The sequence below is a fragment of the Tenrec ecaudatus genome, chromosome 7, assembly GCF_050624435.1.
Source record: "Tenrec ecaudatus isolate mTenEca1 chromosome 7, mTenEca1.hap1, whole genome shotgun sequence".
Lineage (NCBI taxonomy): Eukaryota > Metazoa > Chordata > Mammalia > Afrosoricida > Tenrecidae > Tenrec > Tenrec ecaudatus.
In genome coordinates, this window is record NC_134536.1 from 64,209,450 (window position 1) to 64,230,052 (window position 20,603).

Consider the following 20,603-nt stretch of genomic DNA (forward strand, 5'->3'; position numbering starts at 1 on the left):
AGTTGATGATACAAAACGGATACCCCTCCAGTCATAAGCATATTATGGCCTCTGAATATTTTCATTTATAGAAGCTAGTTGTCTCTTAATGAAATTTCAGTCTTTCCATAGTTATTGAACTTATTTTTAAGATTTTAGGAGTCTATATTTTAGGGAGCGCTGGAAGTGAGCCACAGGTCAGCTGTTAGAAACCACCAGCCTTTCCTGGGGGGAATGATAAGGCTTTCTGCTCCCTATAGATTTTTATTCAAGGAATACAAGAAATTTACCCTATAGCATTGGTATGAGTCAAAATCTCCTCAATGACAGTGCAGGTTTTTATACTGTAAGGAGAAACTCCTATTGAATGGAGACTACTCAGAAATGTTAAATTCTTTATTCATGGTAATATCAGGGAGACTTAAGTTCACCCAGTTTTCTTCAAAATGACTAACTCACACAGGAATCCACAGGATCTTTCCTCCTTTATGGTTTCTCACAACTTTCTCTGTTTTTCAGTTCCATTAAGTTTCTTATTCTTTTTTTTTAAGGTTCTTATTCTTATTCTCCCCACCCCCACCCCCCATGGATTGGCTCTTTAATAATACCTGGCCTGGATTCATTTGCAAACTTTAGAAACAAAGGTAATACTTGAGAAAATCGATTATATCATGTATGAACACAATGGTTTGCTCAAGGATGTCTTCTTCTTAATACTTCAATTTCTCTGATTTGTTCTGATTTCTCAGACATCACAGGTTACATTGACCGTGAACCCCATCATTGCCCCTCCTCCTTGCTGGTTATTCGCGTGCTCCCCTTCTCCAGTTGCTTTCCCTTTCCTGCTCGGTATCTGAGAGGCTAACCTTGAGCGCTGCCCCCTACTGGACGCTGCCCCCTGGCTGGGCGGTATAGAGAAACCCAGGTCTTTCTTTCGCGGTCCCTCCCTGCTGAGTCTCTGGCAGAGCTGTATCCCTTCCCAACCAGCTCTCATCCCAACGGCTCTCAGGCCCAGGGCCTTAGCCTTTTATTAATGGCTACTTTGTCTTTATTTGAGACATCTGCATTAACACATTGTTACCAATACTTTGATACATCCCCAACCTTCAAAGAACTCACCATTATCACTAGACACAGACTTGAAAGGCTGAATTTGAATTGGTTTCTCTTCTGACCAGCTGTGAGGCTCTGTCAGAGCAACTTGATCTTCCTGTATTCTAAATATTGTAGACTAGGATGATGACAACTTTTTCTAAGAGCTTTGTAGTGCAAAGAATGTGCAGATGATAAACTTAGAATGATGTTGAAAAGCAGCGATGACCTCTCACCTGTCTCCAATAAGCTTGCTAAGTATAAAAGAGCGGAAGTACTGAAATTAGAGCAGAAAGATAGGGTATTCACTTTGTGACCCTACTATTTCTTTGCTAAGGCTTAGCATCCATGAGGCAGAGTTGACTAATTATCTGATTAGCTGGTTACTAGCTCTGTAGGCCTGGGTAAGGCACATTAACTCTCTGACACACAATTTCCTTATCTGTTGGGGTGGGACACAAACCAGGAGCTCCTCCCAGGCATGGTCCTGCTCTATGGGCCCACTTACCCCCAGTGAAGACTGCAAACTTTATTGATAATTGTTATCATCCAAACTTGTGGACCATAAAAAGGAAATGCCAAGTTCTTGGAGACACCCCCTCTCAAATATCTGAACAACACAATAAGCGCAAGCTATTTTATATCTGTATAAACTTTATCCTCCCAAATAGGAATATGTTTATAAAAGCCTCATCCACCCAGAGACCAGAACAAGATGGCACCCACCTACCACTACTGACCAATCTAATCAGGGCCACAGTAGACAGACCCAGATAGAATAGGAGAAAAATGTGGCACAGAACCTTCTATTCCTCTTAAAAAAAGAAACCTACTGCACTCACCTGCCGACCAGGTGATAACCTGAAGACACCTCCTTGGAGGTGTGGCCTTTCTACAAGCAAGGCATGGGAATTTCTCTCTCTGGTCCTTCCCCCTCCCTGCTGCTGGAATTCTGTATCTGCCTCCTGGGACAGCCCCTGGTGGACCATTGACCCAAGGAGCCAACCTGGGAGCTATCAGTGTCCTGCCATGTTCCCAATGATGTTGGATGCATGGGGCTCTGCACCCACCGGCCAGTGCTCTCCATGCTTCCGCATCAACTCTCTTCATCATCGGCCTGCAGCAACATGAGTCTATTTAAGAAAGCTCTGCTAACATCAAGCCCATGGACTTGAGGTGGGCTGGGCTGGATTTTTTTAATTGAGATATGTTTCACATAGAATTCAATTGTTTAATTATACTAAGATTTGGGCAACCATCACACAATCAATTTCAGAACATTTTCTTCTTGTCCTCATTGTCCTTAGATGCTCTTTTCCTGCCATCTTCTCCTATCATGCACCTGTGGGTTGCTGTCTCCTTATAAAAGTAATTCTTTCTCCCTCCCACACCTTTTTTTAAAAAGTCCTTTTATTGGAGGCTCTTACAGCTCTTATAACAATCCATACATCAATTGTATCAAGCATATTTGAACATATGTTGCCACCATTATTTTCTAAACATTTATATTCTATTTGAGCCCTTGCTATCAGCTCCTCTTCTTACTCTCCCTCCTCCCCTCATGGCCCTTTGATAAATTATAAATTATTATTAATTTCATATCTGACATTGACCGCTGTCTCCCTTCCCCATGATTTCTTTCCCTCACCTCGTCCCACTTCTTGATTATCAAGTTATTTCTTAAAGAAAAACCAAACACCTACTAGACTGGTGGAGACTGGAGGGCTCCCTGAAGCTATTGCCCCAAGATATTCTTCAAACCTTGAACTAAAACTAGCCCCTGAGGTGGTCTTGTAGCTAAATAACAAATTGGCTCAAAAATAATGAGCATCACCCACAGATGCAATGTTTGTTTTTAAAAATCACCTATAAAACCAAACAGTCAACTATTACTATAAGCCCAAGATGAGAATGTAAGTGGGCAGGGAAACTAGATTAATGAAATGGAACAACTAGAACAAAAGTAATGAGCATGTGCACACATTGTAAGCATGTAACTGATGCCACTGTTGTGAGCAGCTCGGTGAATAACCAATCTAAGCATATTTTTGAAGATTTTTTCAAAATAAAAAGTTGGAAATAAGACCAAATTTGGTAAGGTGATTCATTACTGAGCTACTTTTACTTTTTAACTAGATCTAACATTTTAAATCAAGAATACTACCTCCTCCCTGGGAGAGGGACGGCAGAGAAGGGGGGGAAGGGAGACTCCGGATAGGGCAAGATATGACAAAATAACGATGTATAAATTACCAAGGGCACATGAGGGAGTGGGGAGCGGGGAGGGAGGGGGGAAAAAAGAGGACCTGATGCAAAGGGCTTACATGGAGAGCAAATGCTTTTTGAATGATTGGGGCAGGGAATGTATGGATGTGCTTTATACAATTGATGTATGTATATGTATGGATTGTTATAAGAGTTGTATGAGTCCCTAATAAAATGTAAAAAGAGAAAAAAGAAAATGATTAGGGCAAAGAATGTACAGATGTGCTTTATACAATTGATGTATGTATATGTATGGACTGTGATAAGAGTTGTATGAGCCCCTAATAAATTATTTTTTTAAAAAAAGAATACTAATAATTTTTTCCAAAAATATTTGCACTTCTTTCAAAATTACTTTTTTACTCCATTTATTTTTTGTAAATACTGTTAACATAATCCACATACTACAGAATTACATGGTTTAAATATATTAAATATTTGAATATATGTAACATATATTTTAAAGAGTACAATCACCACCATAATCAATTTTACAACATTTTCATTTTTGCTCTCATTATTAGCTCTCCATTTCTCCCCCAAAGTCCCCTGCCATAAACCTAAGAAACTATTAATCTAGTTACAATCTCTTTAGCTTTACCTATCCTGGATTTCATAAAAGACAATCATACCAAATAGCAACAACAAAAATAAATAAAACACAGAAAAACCTCAATCCAAAAGAAAATGGAAAATAATTAACAACTAAAAAAATTTTAAATGGGTCAAAAGAAAAAGCAAGCCATGCTAAATTTTAACTTGACTAGATCTGCATTAATTCCCTTTTCAGTGCGTTCCATCTAAGGGCAAAGCTACTCATACCCCTGGATTCGAGGAGCCTTTATCCTCGCGGGGACTCTGCAAGTAGATTTAGGCTTTTCCTGTTATCCACACCTTCGACAAACTGGTGCTCACAGTTTAAGCTCTAATACAATTCCTTTCTCTGAGCTTCGATTTTATTATTTTCAATTATTGAATCACACAGGCTGGCGTGCTTCTTCCATGTAAACTTACCTGACAGCTCACTTAGATGCCTGCTTGTTTTAAGAAAAACGTTTAAGACCCCAGACACTTTGCTTTCTAATAGGCACCATCTGATTTCTTCACCACATATCGCTATAGCAGCCATAGCTGCAGTGATCCCTTCATGAGTGTATCAAGCAAGGCTGCAACGTAAGAACTGCTTGTTTTAGGTAAGAGTTCACCGTTTAGTGCTAACTCCAATTCCATTCATATATCACCTATCTAAGATGTGTGTGTGTGTGTGTGTGTGTGTGTATCCCTGTTCCACTTTAGTGGCAGTATTGTCAGCTTTTTGAAAAATAATATAAGTAACCTCCATGAGGCCTTTGGTAATTCTAATAATAATATCATTAAGCTAGAAAACTACCCCTTTTTTAAACTGCTGCAAACGTTAAGTACATATGTCATCCATCATTCCAAATACTGATTGTATATTTTTCCCTATGATATTGAAATTCTAGCACTAAAAAGTGATCAAAGGTGACTCTCACAAAAGTCATCAATTCAAATATCATGTCCTCTGTCTTTCAGGACTACCTTCCACCTGCTACCTTGTAGTGATTTCCATTAGTGCAATTAGATAATAGGGGTGGTACTGTTAAAATTAAAAGTGTTGCTTTTAGTTTGTTTAAAATGCAGGAACACTATTTTTCTTGTTTCTCCCCACTCCCCAAATCATTCCATTATTATCTCTCAACACGACTGAATCAAAGACAATGCTTCCAGCTGGATTGCTGAGTTTAATTACATCTTTTTAAAACTGGCATTATAGCATTCTCAACATAGACACATTTTTTATAAAACTAGATCACTTCAGGTTTTTAAGATTTTTAAAAACTAAAAAGCTAAATTATAAGTTAGCAGCCATGAATTATCTTTAAGTGAAAATCTGTTCCGAATACCTTTTTCTGATTTGCAAGTGAGCTCTCTCCAACCTAAAGTAAAACAATTTGTTCGGTTTACCAGTATACTTAAACCTATTAAGTAACTAAATAACTAGCAAGTGGAGTGCACAAACCTCTACAATTTACAATGACAGAGCCTGACAAGTGGCAAAGACCAGCATTTCAAAGGCCTGCTTGTGCCTTCCTACTTCATCCTGAGCACCCAAAGAGACTAAGCAAGAGAACAGCAAGATGAGAGATAAGTGTTAGAGAAATCACTCTTGATATCAAGGTATCGGTTGAAAAAGGGAATCGTGAGAATCTGGAGACAAGGACACCACTAAATAAGAAACAATGGTAACTGGATCGGCAGCAGCAGCAAAAGATAGTGGGGAGGCATGGATAGCTGGGAAACAGTCTCAGAAAACACCAAGGCCAATGGACATAACATAGTTCTACACCCTAATTTGGTGAGTAGCAAGTGGGTTCTTAAAAGCTCATGAGCAGTCATCTAACGGGCAGCTACTGGCTCTCTTCATCCAGAGGAAAGAAAAGGGACAGAAATCAAAAGGCACATGGAAGTAATTAGTCCAATGGATTCATGAACCATGCATGCACCATCAGTCTCCATCACCCTGAGACCAGAAGAACTAGATGGTGCCCACTACCAACTGCTCTGAAAAGAACCTCATGAAAAGATCCTGAATAGATTGGGAGAAAACTGTGGAACAGAATTCAAAATCCTAAAAGAGACTCGATTTATGCATTAGAGAGAGACCTGTGGGACTCCCAAGAAAGTGGGCCTCACCCTCCAGGCCTTTAACTGAACTCACCTGCAAGTTCGAATAAGCAGCCATGTAACATCCAAGGGGTAGCACTGACCCAAGGACAAAGTTCAGAGGGTTATGAAAGGAGGACTGGAAACAGAGAGCCGAGAGGGGAAGTGGGACAAGTGATGGGCCAGTGAGGTGAGGGAATGGCAGTGGATGAGTGGAATCCGAACTGGGAAATGTAAAACTATAGTCTGCTCTCTGTAAACCTTCACCTAATTCACAATAATGCAGTTTAACAAATGGGTTTTTCTAAATATCAGAAAAGAAGAGGCTAACGGGGAGGACATGGGCAGGAAGATATCCTTTAAAAGTTAAGTGGGAGAACTCACGGAGACACAATTGGGAAAGGAGCTCAGAGGAGAGAGATGTTGGTGTGAACGGGGCATATCGAATTCAAGGGGCAACACCAAAAATTAAAAAGATGCTCAGGCTTGAAGAGAATGGTAATCAGCAACAGCAAATGTATAGGCAATTGGTACGTGGGGACAAACTCTAAACTTTAGGATAAACTAGAGTTCAGGAGAAAATAACTGGAAAAAGGAAATCTAAGCAATTCAGAACTAGCTAGACTGATTGGTGACATTCCAAGAGAGATACACTCACGAGAACATAGAATCTGTCACGTCTCATGACTTCTTTTCCAAATAGAGCATTCGGCAGAAAGCTCACTGTATGTCATGTCATAAAGGATCAGCCTTCATCTGAAGAGAGAGCCTTTCACTCACTCCCCTCTGCTCAGATTCTCATCGTGACCACCAAGCTTCCCCTCCTTGTCCTCCAACTCAAGCTCCTTATTGCCAGCAGATCCAAGGAGAAAATTCTTGAGACAGACAACTCCCTTGCCCTAGCCCTGGACGTATGTCCAGAGATTTGGGGGGTCTACCAGGCCTTCGAGTAGCAAAGAGAACTGTTTGAGGGAATTTTTCTGATTTTCCACTCTTATGTTCTGGGTTTTCCGCCATGACCCCCCCCCCCCTCCTGAAAACAGCAGAGAAGGACCATTAGGGCCGATTCCGGCTTTGTACAAACTTACTACCAAACCTCCCGAGCCTGAGCAAGAAGCTGGAGACTATTTTCCTTCTTCAAAAGTGGTTTTGACGTCTCGGTTTCTATTGAGGAAACTGCTACTATTTAACTTTTGCTTTTGCCCAAACAAAAGCTTTAGAAAATAATAATCATCAGAAGTGTTTTATAAATAAGGTTGACTTAAGTATTGATTTCATTGAGTGCACTATTTACACTTTAATATGTTTTCTGTAAGTATTGTATGTCACATTTGATTAACAGCCCATTATTATAGGAACAATACTGAACTGTTTACACAATACTGAAACTTACATTCAGAAACTGGATGCCTTTGAAACTGACAGAAGGAGGTGAAAGAGTCTACTATTAATCAAAATACTAGAGATACAACACAATTTAGGATTTCGTTGTTTGAAATCCAGAGTGCAAGGGCCCCCTCCCTCGCAGTAAGAATTCCTTTGAAGCTCCATCAGAAGGCATGGTCCTCTGACTCAGGAAGACGGTAAGCAAGGTCTCATTCGGGTAAGCAATGGGTATGGCGCATGGAGGGAAGCTGGTCTGGTAACCGCAGAATAAATGTATATATAGATAATTGTTTCCTGTGATTACTGCAAAACCTGCTTTTTGTCACATAGGTTGGGGTATATAACTTGCTTTGTTTTCACTGGATTTTTTTAAAGCCGTTTGAAAGCAGAAAACTTTATTGTTTCCTTCTGTCTCAGGCTTACAAAATAAACTTGGCTTCTTTCTGGCTGAAACAGTGACAAGTATTCTCAGACCCCTGGTTTCCAGCAACAAAATGACAAAATATTTCTACACACCAAGGGTGTTGGTTCACTTTTGTTTATTTCAATTCTAAAACAAATAGGAAAGTGACTTAAAACATTTTTAATACTGTGACATTGGTCCTTCTCAGGAGTTAAATATTAAATGCATTTTAAAAGATTAAATGCATATAAACTTAAATGAGTATCTATTTGTACCAATAAGTATTTAATTTGCACCATGTAATTACTGTGGGTTTTATGTTGTTGATTTTGGAATGTGGTCCATTAAAAGTAAATCAATAAATTGATTAATAAAACATCTTTATGAAAGTGGAATTTACCATGTAGGTAAAGCGGTAATGTAGATTAGAGCAAAATTAAGACAAATAAATTAAGTCCTTGTATTCAGAACAGACCCTTCCCACAAAACTTGTGCCTTTCTACAACCTACAGCATTCTGCTGTGACCAAAGTAGGCGGCTTTGGCTTATAATGACAGATAACACTTAATCTCAAACATTACAATATGACTACACCTCTTCTTTAAGTTCATTTCCAAGTACTTGATTAAAAAAAAAATTCTAACCTATATTAATGTCATAATTCATCTTTGAAAATAACGACAAAATGTGAATTATAACTGAATACATTGGTGAATCGTTCTGGAGTCTGAATCCAATTTCAGAAAGTAAATGAATTTTTAGCCTTTGGTAGAGTTGAGAAAACTCTTAACTTCCCTCTACAGCAGTGGTTCTCAAACTTCCTCATGCCGTGACTCTTTCATACAGTTCCTCATGATGTGGTGACCCCCAACCATCAAATTATTTTCGTTGCTACTTCATAAATGTCAATTTACTACTGTTATGAATCGAGCAACCCCTGCGAAAGGGTTATTCGACCCCCCACATGGGTCGAGACCTACAGGTTGAGAACCACTGCTCTGGATAATCCCTTCACTGGGTTAGAATACTGCTTTTCCATCAACTTTTAAAACACTTGAAACATGAGCCTTTATTTTAAAGTATTTCTGGTCTTAAACTAAATAATTGCACCCCTCTGGCTCCTTTCATGTTGCTTCTGGGTGCCACTGGGCGATTCAGACTCATAGTGACCTTACCAGTCCCCAGAAGGAGAATGGCTAGGGAAGAACTGAAGGCCCCCGGTCAAATAACTGAAAGAATCCAGATGGCGAGCATAGAAAGGGCCACAGTTCACACATCCCAGGAGCCCTCCTCACAGCTTCCAGGTGCTGGCCGGCAGGACGAGGAAAACACCGAGACCTTAGGGTTGACCTGATTCTTCTCCATCCACAATCCACCTTGCTTCCTGGGTGCAGGGGCTGGGAGGCCCACAGAAGACATGTGGAAATAACGCTCTATTGTTAGACAGACTGCATGTGCTTGGTGAGGAGCAAGGGTAACGGGAAAGGAGGTTTGTGGCCTCTCACTTGCTAAGTCTCTGGGGCTATGATACCTCCTCTCAAAGGCTGGAAAAACTCACTGTCCTCAGTCCCCGGAAATAAAGGTTTCCAGAGGAGCTCCATATTCTAGCTCATTATCCCCCTCCCTGACTCTAGGAAATGCTTGATTTGGCTGTGTAAAAATAATTCTAATTATAGTGATTTACATGAAATACTTACCATTTATGCCTAATTATCTCACAGCACAATAACAATTATGCATACATTAAATGTGTCAGATTAACCTGGTCTTAAGTGTTATTTGATAACAAAAGTAAAGTGTTCATAAATGCTTATTCTTCATAGGTTGTTGGTCATATATCACAGTCTTCTGGTCATAACTCTGTCTATTAGAGAAATTATTGGTACATAGGTAGGTGATAGCAGATGGCAGTGTGCCTTGAGTCAATCTCTTTTGAGGTTAAAGAGAGAGAAAGAGAGATTCAACAAGCAAGTAAGAAAAGCAGAGGTGGGAGAAGAGAGAGGCTAAGCCACATGAAGATTACCTAGAAGCAGCAAAGCAACAAGACTCTTCTTCCAGAGCCAGCAAACACAGAAAGTCTTCTCCGAGAGCCAGCTTCCTAAATTTGAACTTCCAGTCTCCTAAACTGTGAGCAAATAAGTTTCTGTTTGTTAAAGTTACTCATTTATGGTCTGTTTGTTGTAGCAGCACTAGATAACTAAGACAGAATCTGGTATCCACAAGTTGGGATGCTGCTCTAATAAACACCCGCAAGGTAGAAGTGGTTGTAGAGTTTAGTAATGAGCGGAGGCTGGAAGATCTTTAAGATGCTTAAAGAGTTAAGAGCCTAGATTGCCTCAAAGAAACTACAATTCTGTTGAGGATTCAGAAAGAAGTGAGCAGGGCTAGAAAGTGTCTAAGGTCGTAGAGAATACACATGCATGAGTGACAGAATGTGCTAGGAGTGTGGACCTCAAATGCACTTCGCATGATGAAGAAAAGGGTGAACATGATGGGACAATAACACGAGGGCAATGTTTTTTTAATGCTATGGTGAAGACCTGATCTGAATTATGTTCAAATTCTTGGTGGAAGAGAGAACTTCCAAGTGATGAACTCTTATATTTAGCTGAAGAGCTTTCTAAGCAAGACCTTAAAAGGGTTGAGGGATTTCTTCTTAAGTGGGAATTGTGCCCGATCTGACCCCACCACACTGAGGGGAAGTACTAAGGGTGAGCAACAGAACAGCAGGGGAACAAAGCATCAAGTCCCCTGGGAATAACAAAAACAGACTGTGGGGCCAGGGCGTAGAAAAGACTCCTAAAGGTCAACAAACAGACCTTGAACTATTTACAGGATTGTCTCTTTTTTTGTCATGGTATTTTTGTGGTGGTGGTTTTGTTTTCTTTTGTTGCTTTGTTTTTCTCTGTCTTTATTATTATCTCTGCAGGTCTATCTAGATAAGATAGGCAGGATAAACAATCTGGGGGAGTAAACAATGGGACCAATGGTCCCCAGGGGACATGGGAGAAGGGGAGGTAGGGGAAAGGAAGTGGGTGCTATCAAACCAAGGGACAAGGGAACAACAAGTGATCCAAAATCAATGCCAAGGATGGTGTAGGAGGCCTGTTAGGGCTTGATCAAGGGCAATGTAACCAAGATGAATTACTGAGACCCAAATGAAGGACAAACATAATAGTGGGACAAGAGGAAAGTAAAAGGAAATAGAGGAAGGAACAAAGGGTATTTATAAAGGTCTAAATACAGGCATATACATATGTAAATATATTTATATATGATGATGGGGAAATAGATCTATGTGCATATATTTATAGGTTTGTATTAAGGTAGCAGATAGACATTGAACCTCTACTCAAGTACTCCCTCAAGGTAAGAATACTTTGTTCTATTAAACTGGCATTCCATGGTGCTCACCTTTCCAACACAATCGCCCAAGACAAAGCGGGTGCATAAGCAAATGCGATGGAGAAAGTTGATGGTGCCCGGCTATCAAAAGGTATAGCATCTGGGGTCTTAAAGGCTTGAAGAAAAACAAGCAGCCATCTAGCTGAGAAGCAACAAAGCCCACATGGGAGAAGCACACCAGCCTGTGTGATCATGAGGTGTCAAAGGGATGAGGTATCAGGCATCAAAGAACAAAATATCATATCATTGTGAATGAGGGGAGTGCAGAGTGGAGACCCAAAGCCCATCTGTCGGCAACTGGACATCCCCCTACAGAAGGATGGTAGGAGGAGACGAGCCAGTCATGGTGCAGTATAGCACCAATGAAACATACAACTTTCCTCTAGTTCTCTAATGCTTCCTGACCTCACCCCCCCACTATCATGATCCCAATTCTAACTTACAAATCTGGCTTGACCAGAGGATGTACACTGGGACAGATAAGAGCCAGAAACACAGGGAATCCAAGACAGATAAACCTCTTAGAACCAACCATGAGAGTAGTGATTCCAGAAGGGCAAGGGGAAGGTAGGGTCGAAAGGGGGAACCAATCAGAATGATCTACATATAACCCCCTTCCTGGGAGATGGACAACAGAAAAGTGGGTGAAAGGATATATCGAAGAGTGTAAGACATGACAAAATAATAATAATTTATAAATTATCAAGAGTTCGTGAGGGAGGGTGGGGGAGGGAGAGGAAAAATTAGTAGCTGATACCAAGGGCTCAAGTAGAAAGCAAGTGTTTTGAGAATGATGATGGCAACAAATGTACAAACGTGCTTGACACAATGGATGGATACATGGGTTGTGATAAGAGTTGTACGAGCCCCAATAAAATAAATTTTTTTAAAAAAGAGTAAAATGTGAGAGGAACTAGTCTTAAAATGAACTGTGCAAATTGAAAACTTAAAGATCTGGGACACTCTGTTGTATAAACTAGAGCAAGTGTCGTAGAATTCTGCCCAAGGACATGACTGCATAATCTTCTGTTAAAGAGACAAGGACTGTGGTTGATGGATTAAAGCAAATACTACCACAGCAGAAAATCCGTCTATTTAGACTAGCGAGGAAGGGAAAGAATAAAAGGAAAGAAAAGATGGTTGTCTGACTCTTGGAATTCAACAGACGGGAAAGAGGCCAAAGGAGCTCCCACTGCTGTCTTCCGTGAAAGAGCCCTGCCTGGAGCATCTCAGAGATCAGTAGGACTGTTGGAACAGCCGAAAAGGCCGAGTTGCCCCTCAGTCCCTGGGATCACACTCAGATGGACTAGGCGTGTGGGCCCACGCAAAGCCAAGGGAGATTGCAAAGCCAAGTGTAAAGTGCTGAGTGAGCCTGGAAGGTTGAGCTCAAGCTCAGGGCCAAGGGCCCTCAACCCAGAATCCAGAGAGCAGGCCCAACCCTGAGTCTAGAGGGTGGGGCTCGTGCCCCATGATTCCAAAGAACAGCGGATGCTTTTCAAGTTTCAAGAGCTCACGTAATTGGTCTGCTGATTTTTGGACTTGCTCAGTGCCTGTTATGCCTTTTTTCCTTCTAAATCCTCCCATTTGTAATGGAAATTATCTCCCTTATACCTATTTCACCTTTGTACTTTGGAAACAGATCTTTGTAATGTAGATTTCACAGGTTCAAATATGAAGAGGAATTTTTCCCCAATGGACTATGCCTAAAGTCTCCCCTATGTTCCATTTGATGATTCAGAAGATGAGATTTTGAACTTGAAGTTGATTCAAAACTTTTGGAATGATATGAAGGAATGGATACATCTTGCATGTGCCAAGGGCATGAATTTTGAGGGTGTCGAAAGATGGAATGTTTGGAGTTGGATTGGGGGGCAATCCAACGTATGTTTTAAATTCAAGCCTCTCTGCCTGAGGTAATAATCCCACCTGAGACAGGGCCGTCTTTGTTATGTTCAGGAAGAAGGGTTAGCGCAGGGTTTGTCTTGAGTCCATCCCTTTTGAGACATAAGAGGCTAAACAAGCAGAGGAACCGGGATGAAGGGAAGCGGCCAAGCCACAAGAAGATGGCCCGGCAGCTGCAGTTCAGATATGAAAACAAGCAGTCCACTATTTGCCAAACATAAGAGAACTTTCTTCATCTACAGGTTTTAGAGATATGGAGAGAAGGCAAAAAGAGGAAAGGTCAGTTGTCAGGAAGGACGATTCCTCATGATTTCTAAAACCATTGTGCTTCACTGGTGGAGCCTAGTGCCTGCCAGCCTCACGGCTCACGCCTGAGAGAAACAGTCGTGCTCACAGGAGCAGCCCTGCATGGTGATGTGCAAAGATCCAATCTGCACGCTGATCTGTGGCCTCTGAAAAACCCACTGCAAAAGCTCTTCCCAAGTGGGATAAAGTGGCAGGCCTATCAGATCCTCATCCAGGAACTTAAACTGCAGATACGTACAGGAAGAGAATTAAGAAGTTGGTAAAAAGAATTCAAGTGGAAACAAACATGGGGGGAAAGGAACAACAGCACAAACAGATCTAAGTGGAGAGCATGGGGTAAGAATCAGCAGGCACCTATTACTACACTTGCCCCATCACCCAAACAGACGGTCATTGGTCCTAGGATAGCAGGCTCTGGGTCCCTGAGGCCTGGCAGTGTACCAGAGATCGCTTTCATTGCTATGCTGCGTATTCTAAATCCCCTCTCTTCCTGTAATCGAAAGTAACCTCTACTCCTGTGACCAAAAGGTTTTTAACATCATGAGCTTTTTCTGCATATAAAAATAAAATGACTTCATTATATTCTCAAGGGCTTTTTAAAAAGTAAAATTGTTTTCACTTGAATTTTTTTAACTTTTTATTGTGAGTTATGTTTACAGAACAGATCTATTTTATCTGAGAAAGTTTACAGAACACATTATAGTTTTACTGTCAACAATTCATACACATTCTGATTCAGCTCTGTCACTTCGGTCCTCTCAATAGACCATGCTTACCCCACGAAAATTGTTTTCACTTGAGTTTTCAAATCAAATACTAATACGATTAATACAGGGTTGTTGTTTGTTTGTTTGTTTGTTTTACCAAATACCTTATTATAATAAAAAAAGGTTTTTGTTTGGAAATAAGAGGGTGGTCAATTCAATTACAGGAAAACTGGTTTCTGAGATTGGCAGATATTTTAGCTCCTTACTATTAATATCGCTCAACATTTAAAGTTGATACAGCTTAAGGACATTGGCTTCTATAATGGGGTGAAGGATGGGTCTTTTCTTTGTGTCTGAGAATTTTGACAACCGCACGAAGTCTAGGAAAATGGGAGGCAAGTTCCCTCACATTCTACAGAGAGGCCCTACTACCATGCATGCTTATGGGAATTTCTTTAAAAGAAAAGAGGGAAAGCCAAAGTCCTAAGACAAGCGTGGTGAGGGCTGAAGGTTAGCCGAGTCGTTACCTGAGTAAAGGGTGCTACAGTTGTTCTGCAGATACACCTGATGCCAAGTGAGGGCATCCCAAGAGAACCATCCCCAGAGATCTGGTTTGAGTACAAGAGAGAATGGAGCTCCCAAATGCACAGGCAACTACCGGAGCAGGGTTCGGAAATGTCTGGGGAAGAACTTGATATACATGGTATATAATGAATATTATGTTAGGGTACGCAGTGCCCTATCATCAAAGGTCATCAGGAATAAGTGCAGTGTAGAGGTTCACATGGGTGGTCTTAAAGAGCCCACCAAGGTGCCCCTCAACAAAGAGCTAGCATGTCAGGATCTACCACATAAATGGCCCCAACAGCTATTTCATTCTAATTCTTCGCCCCCTGCATTCCAAGCCTGGAGAAGCGAGGCAGGGGGAGAAGGGACAAGACAGGAGCATATTAGTGGCCCTTCCCCACTGCTCATCCCTGAGCCAGGCCTGAGCTAGAGGAACCAGCACAAGCTTTGAATTGCATAGACGCTTTCTTTTAGGCTGGGCAGCATTCTCTAGCACTCATACAGGAAGGTAAGTAAAAGCTATGGACCATTCAAGAGGTCAGGAGTAGAGTTCCAACAGAGTTTACTTTTAAAAACTGGTGGGGAAATTCAGTCTGTTTCATGATTGTACCCTACTGCATTTCCCCCATGTTATAAAATGCTCCTGCTTTGAACTATCAGCCTCTAATATCACACAAATCTCACCTTTGAAAACAGACCCTCTGCCTCTAGGCTGTATCCTTTAAGGTCCTCGTGTAGTTTCTGCAAACACCGCATGACTCTTCTTTGATGCTCGTCATCCTTTATCTCGTGAGATTTTATCAGAAAGTCATAGTGGTCCAGAGGTCCCTGGCAAACAGCCAAAGCTTTCGAATATGCCTCTGTCGCAGCAGTTATGCCCATGTTCTCAGAAGTCGGAACCGTATAGGCTGTCAACAAAAGTGTACATACAATGTCAGACTTTCTAGAATGAGATTTCATAATGCTGCCCAGATGTCTGCAAGTGGTCACATTAAAAATGTTCACCAGTTACAATACAATCGAGCAGTTTTTAGATACCATTTTGTAAAATATGCAAAATCTTTTGCACAATAAATGTTCATATTTGTTTCACTTTAAGGCGAGATCCTTCCCAATGTCAGGGGTGGTGTCTTTCTTTGAGATGGGTCAATTTCTGGTTCTGATGCACCAAGGCAGAGAGATAGAGATAGAGAGAGAGAGAGAAAGAGAGAGAGAGAGAGAGAGGAGTCCTGGAGGAGCTTGCCCTGCCCCTTTGTGGTCCAGTGCCATCAAGTCAGCTTCAACTCCTAGCAACCTGTGTACAGATGAGTGAAACACTGAGCCCCTGCGCCGTCCTCACAAGCCCATTGTGTCAGCCACCGTGTTGCTCCATCTCTTTGGGGGCCTTCCTCCTTATTGCTGCCCTTCTGCTTGACCATGACTGACGACACGTCCGAAGTATGTGAGATAAAGTCTCCTCATCCTTGCCTCCAAGGGGCATTCTGACTGCCCTTCTGAGACAGATTTGTTGGTGCTTTTGGCAGTCCACAGTACTTTCAATATTCTCCTCCAGCACCACAATTCAAATGCATTGATTCTTCTTCAGTCTTCTTTATTCAATGTGCGACTTTCACATGTGTATTAGGCAACTGAAACTTCTAGGGTTTGGGCCAGGCGCACATTAAACCTCAAAGTAACTTCCTTGTACTTTAAACACTTTAAAGCAGTCGTGTGCAGCAGATTTGCCCAAGGCAATATGTCATTTGATTTATTTGTTGGCGGGCCCAGCTCAGGCAGGGCACAGGGCTACCCTGTCCAAGGCGCCAGGATTAGGGATATAGTACACTCCACACCATCTGGGATGAGGTGCTTCTCAGCTACCATGTTTTCTACTCATCAACACTAAACTTGGTAAAGTCCCACTTCTTGGAGATATGGATCTTTTGGAGCCCAGGGAACTTGAACTTGGCCCTTGACATACTTAAGCTAACTGCCCTCCGTCCTGTAGAGGCTGCCGTGCAATGGCTGCAAACAGCAGCCTCCTTGGTGGTGTACACAGCCTATTAGTATATGTAAACTTCCCTAAGGGGCCTTGGAAGTAGCTCTTTCCTGTTTTGATATCTCTGATCGGCTAATTTCTGCTGTCCTTAACCTAGGCTCCAGACTAGGGCATGAGGTGCCTTTGGAAAACCACAGGACATTGTGGCTAGGGTCTACCCTGGCCAAGACATGATGCAAATCTGTACCAAGTTTCAAAACACGGAGCATGCGAATGATGGTGTTGAAGAACATGGAAATTGCTGTAACTGCTAGAAGAACAGGGGCCCTGGGAGCACAGTGGCTTACCCATTGGGAGAAATACAGCTAGAATGCTCCCCAGACGTGAGGGTGGTGAGACTTCATCTTGCATACGTTGGGTATGTTATCAGAAGGGACCAGTCCCCGAAAGATATCATGCTGGGTAAAGTAGGGTCCGAGTAAAAAAGAAGACCTTCAATGACACTGGTTGGCATGGTGCCTGCAACAACGGGCCCAAACAGAACAATTGTGAGGATGGTGCAGGACTGGGCAGGGCTGTGTTCTGTTGTTCATAGGGCCTGTATGAGCTCATGACCACCTGGATTGGAAATTATTGTGCACGGTGATTCCAATCACAATCCCATGCGTTATCTGGAGCAGGCTCACTGAGCCGGTGGACTTCCCTCTGTTTAAGAAGCAATAAGAAAGAGCAGCACTCTGGCACATTTTTGGACAAAGACATCTCAAAGTCAAAGGCACCTTGAGAGCCTTTCATTATTTCACTGCAATCATAGGAAAATGGCTTCCTAGGAAAGAAATTAACCGTCACAGTGTGATTTACACCTTTTTCCTAAAGGAGGGAAAGAAATCATTAAATATACCAATGCTCAGGATGGGGCAGAGTTATCTTCCAATATCTATCCTCCCTTTCTGATCAGAAATTTTGGCTGAGCATCTGGCTGCCCAGTTAACTACGACATTTTCTAGACTCTCTTGCAGCTACATCTGGTCCTGTGGCCAGGTTCTGACAGAGAAAGGAGCAGAAATGTGTACAGTGCTGAATCCTTAAAAGGAAAAGGGGTGTCCTCCCTTCGCTCTCCCCGCCCTCTCCCTCTGAGTGGAATCACACCATGATGACAGCAGCCAAAAAAGCAATGGGGCAACGAGACGCACAAGCCATGCAGGATGCTGAGCAAGGCAGAGAGAAGGGGGTTGCTTCCCCAGCAGTGCTGATCTGCCCAGACCAGCCCTGTAAGACCGGCCCAGCTGCAAATCCATCTTCCACAAACGACAGGGATGTTCTTGCTAAAATTCAAATGTGATCTTTTTTTATCACTCTTTAAAATCCATTTCACTGTTTAAAGAAGTAATTTCCTTTTCTGTTTTTCCCCCTAACAGCAGCATTTTTTTTGCATATAAAATCTTCCACAGGACGTTAAATTTACTAATGAGGAAAATGAGACAAGGAAGGCACAAAGCCCCACCCTCTTGGCATTCCCTTCAATCCCACCCTCACACCACCACCACCCCTGTGACTCAAGCAGCCCCAGAAGCCACTTGCCTGTCCTATTGGACTGCAGAGAGGATGGCTAGTGTGCTGAGGCTGCTCTACTTAGAAAATGCTATTTGCGAGGTTGGGCAGAGGGGGGGGGGGGGTGAGGGGGTTCCTATCATTCCCAGAGAGGGATGGCGCATGAGCTTAAACTGTTTCCTCAATGTACCAGCAAAAGTGGGTTATGTAAAACATCTGCTTGCCTTCTGCAAATCTGGAATTTCAGTACATGTTAGCCAGCGAAGATCTGCAAGCCTACCTCCTATGCAAATCTTGGGCACTAAGCTTCTGATGAGCTTTCTCAGCAGACAGCTTTTCACCCTTATTGTCAGAATTCATTCCTGGAGGAATGAAGGGTCTTTGGCATGTCTACTCTCTGGATGGCCTTGGGAGAGGTGAGGCTTCCAGATCACCCCCATGGTGCTCCCATGGGGCTTGTGCATAGATTGTGAGGCAGTTGTGCAAACATAACAGGGCAGGCGGCGTGGTTTAAAAATCAAGACAGGTGTGCATGAGGGTTGTATCCTCTCCCCATATGTAGTCAATCTGTATGCTGAGCAAATCCTCAGAGAAGCTGGATGATATGAAGATGAACGTGACATTGTGTTGGGGGAAGGTTTATTAACAACCAGAAGATGCAGATGACACAACCTTGCTCGCTGAAAGTGGAGGACTTGAAGTTCTTGCTGATGATCACCAATGATTGCAGCCTTCAATGTGGATTAAAATGCAATGCAAAGAAATCCGAAATCCTCACATTATGATAAGCCCAAAAAAGATTGAAGTTGTCAAGAATTTCCTCTTGCTTGGCTCCACAATCAATACTCTTGGAAGCAACAGTCAAGAGGTCAAACTATGCCTCAAATTGGGTACATCTGTCGCACAAGACCTTTCTAAAGTGCTGAAAAGCAAGGAGATTTCTTTGAGCCAGTCACAAGCCATGGTATTTTCAATTGCCTCCTATCCGATGCATGTGAAAGTTGGACACTGAATAAGGAAACCCAAAGAATCGATGCATTTGAGTTATGGTGCAGGCAAAGAACAGCAGAAGTACCATGGACTGCCAACAAGACAAACACATCTGTCTTGGAAAAAGTACAGCCAGCAGCGACTTAGAAACCAGATGGCAAGACTCAGTCTCACAGACTTTGGACATGTTTTCAGGAGGGTCCGTTCCCTAGAGAAGGAACAGTAAGGAAGACCCTTGACAAGACAGATTGACACAGTGGCTGCAACAAGGGGCTCCCACATAACAATCTGAGGATGGCCCAGGACCGATGGGCATTTCATTCTGCAGTACACAGGGTGGCTATCTGTCAGAACAGACTCAATGACACCTAACAACCACAACAACACCATGACTACATTGGAAGAGGGCTCAGAAGCTTGTGCCTAGTTCCCTGAAGACTTTGCACCATACACCTTTCCCTTTGCTAGTCTACTTTGTATCCTTTTGCTATAATAAATCATAGTTGTGAGTCCTACAAGTTCTCCTAGTCATCATCAAACCTGGGGGTGGTCTGGGAGAAATAGCATCCTCACTCCTTTTATCCAAGGAATCCATAATGTCCCAATCTCCATTCCCAGACTCATCTCCCACTACTCTCCAAAGTGCATTCAATGATGCAAGAAATGATTAAACATCTACCATGTGCCAATATAGAAATTGTCTCTTTCTTTATATTATTAAAAGTTCATTTTATTGGGGACTCATACAGCTCTTATAACAATCCATACATCAATTGTATCAAGCATATTTGTAAATATGTTGCCATCATTATTTTCTAAACATTTACTTTCTATTAAGTGCTTGGTATCAGCTCTTTTTCCCCTCCCTCCATCCCTCCCACCCTTGTGACTCCTTGATAAATTATAAATAATTATTATATTTGTTTGTCTTTTTAAGTGATAGTAATGGGACCCAAAAAATGGAGCAGTAATATATAAAGATTACCTGATAGAAGCATGTAAAGTGAATCTGACTACAGAGAATGCTTATAAAACTACACTGAATGGAAAATAATACAGGTCTAAATCAGACTGGCCAATATTAGATGCTGGCGCTACAGAAACAACACTGGAGACACAGTGAGATAATTGTGTCCCATTTGACCCCATCATATCAAGGCACACTGCGAGTGTGCAACAGAACAGCAAGGAGAGCAGAGCAACAAAGTCCCCAGGGAATACCAAAAATAGACTTTAGGGCCAAGGCATAGCATCCCCCTCAGACTCAACCGGAAAACATGCCTAAAGGTCAACAAACAGACCTTGAACTATTTATAGACTTTTCTTTTTTCTGTTATTGGTTTGTTGTTGTTTTGTTTTCTTTTGTTGCTTTATTTTGTTCTGTCTT

At 42.0% G+C, this 20,603-nt stretch overlaps 1 protein-coding gene and 1 non-coding gene across 4 annotated transcripts in view; one reads left to right on the forward strand and one right to left on the reverse strand.

Annotated features, from left to right (window-relative positions):
• Nucleotides 1–20,603, reverse strand: part of AFG1L (AFG1 like ATPase) — a 236,195-nt gene that overhangs the window by 169,487 nt on the left and 46,105 nt on the right. For all 3 annotated transcript variants that reach the window (XM_075554695.1, XM_075554693.1, XM_075554694.1), the window contains exon 2: nucleotides 15,382–15,605. In XM_075554695.1, coding sequence (XP_075410810.1) covers nucleotides 15,382–15,579 — 198 coding nt within the window. In that variant the 5' untranslated portion in view covers nucleotides 15,580–15,605. The remainder of the gene's footprint in view (nucleotides 1–15,381; nucleotides 15,606–20,603) is intronic.
• LOC142454010 (small nucleolar RNA SNORA70) lies at nucleotides 16,649–16,780 on the forward strand. The gene has a single exon (XR_012785549.1). It is a non-coding gene; the product is annotated as a small nucleolar RNA SNORA70 (small nucleolar RNA).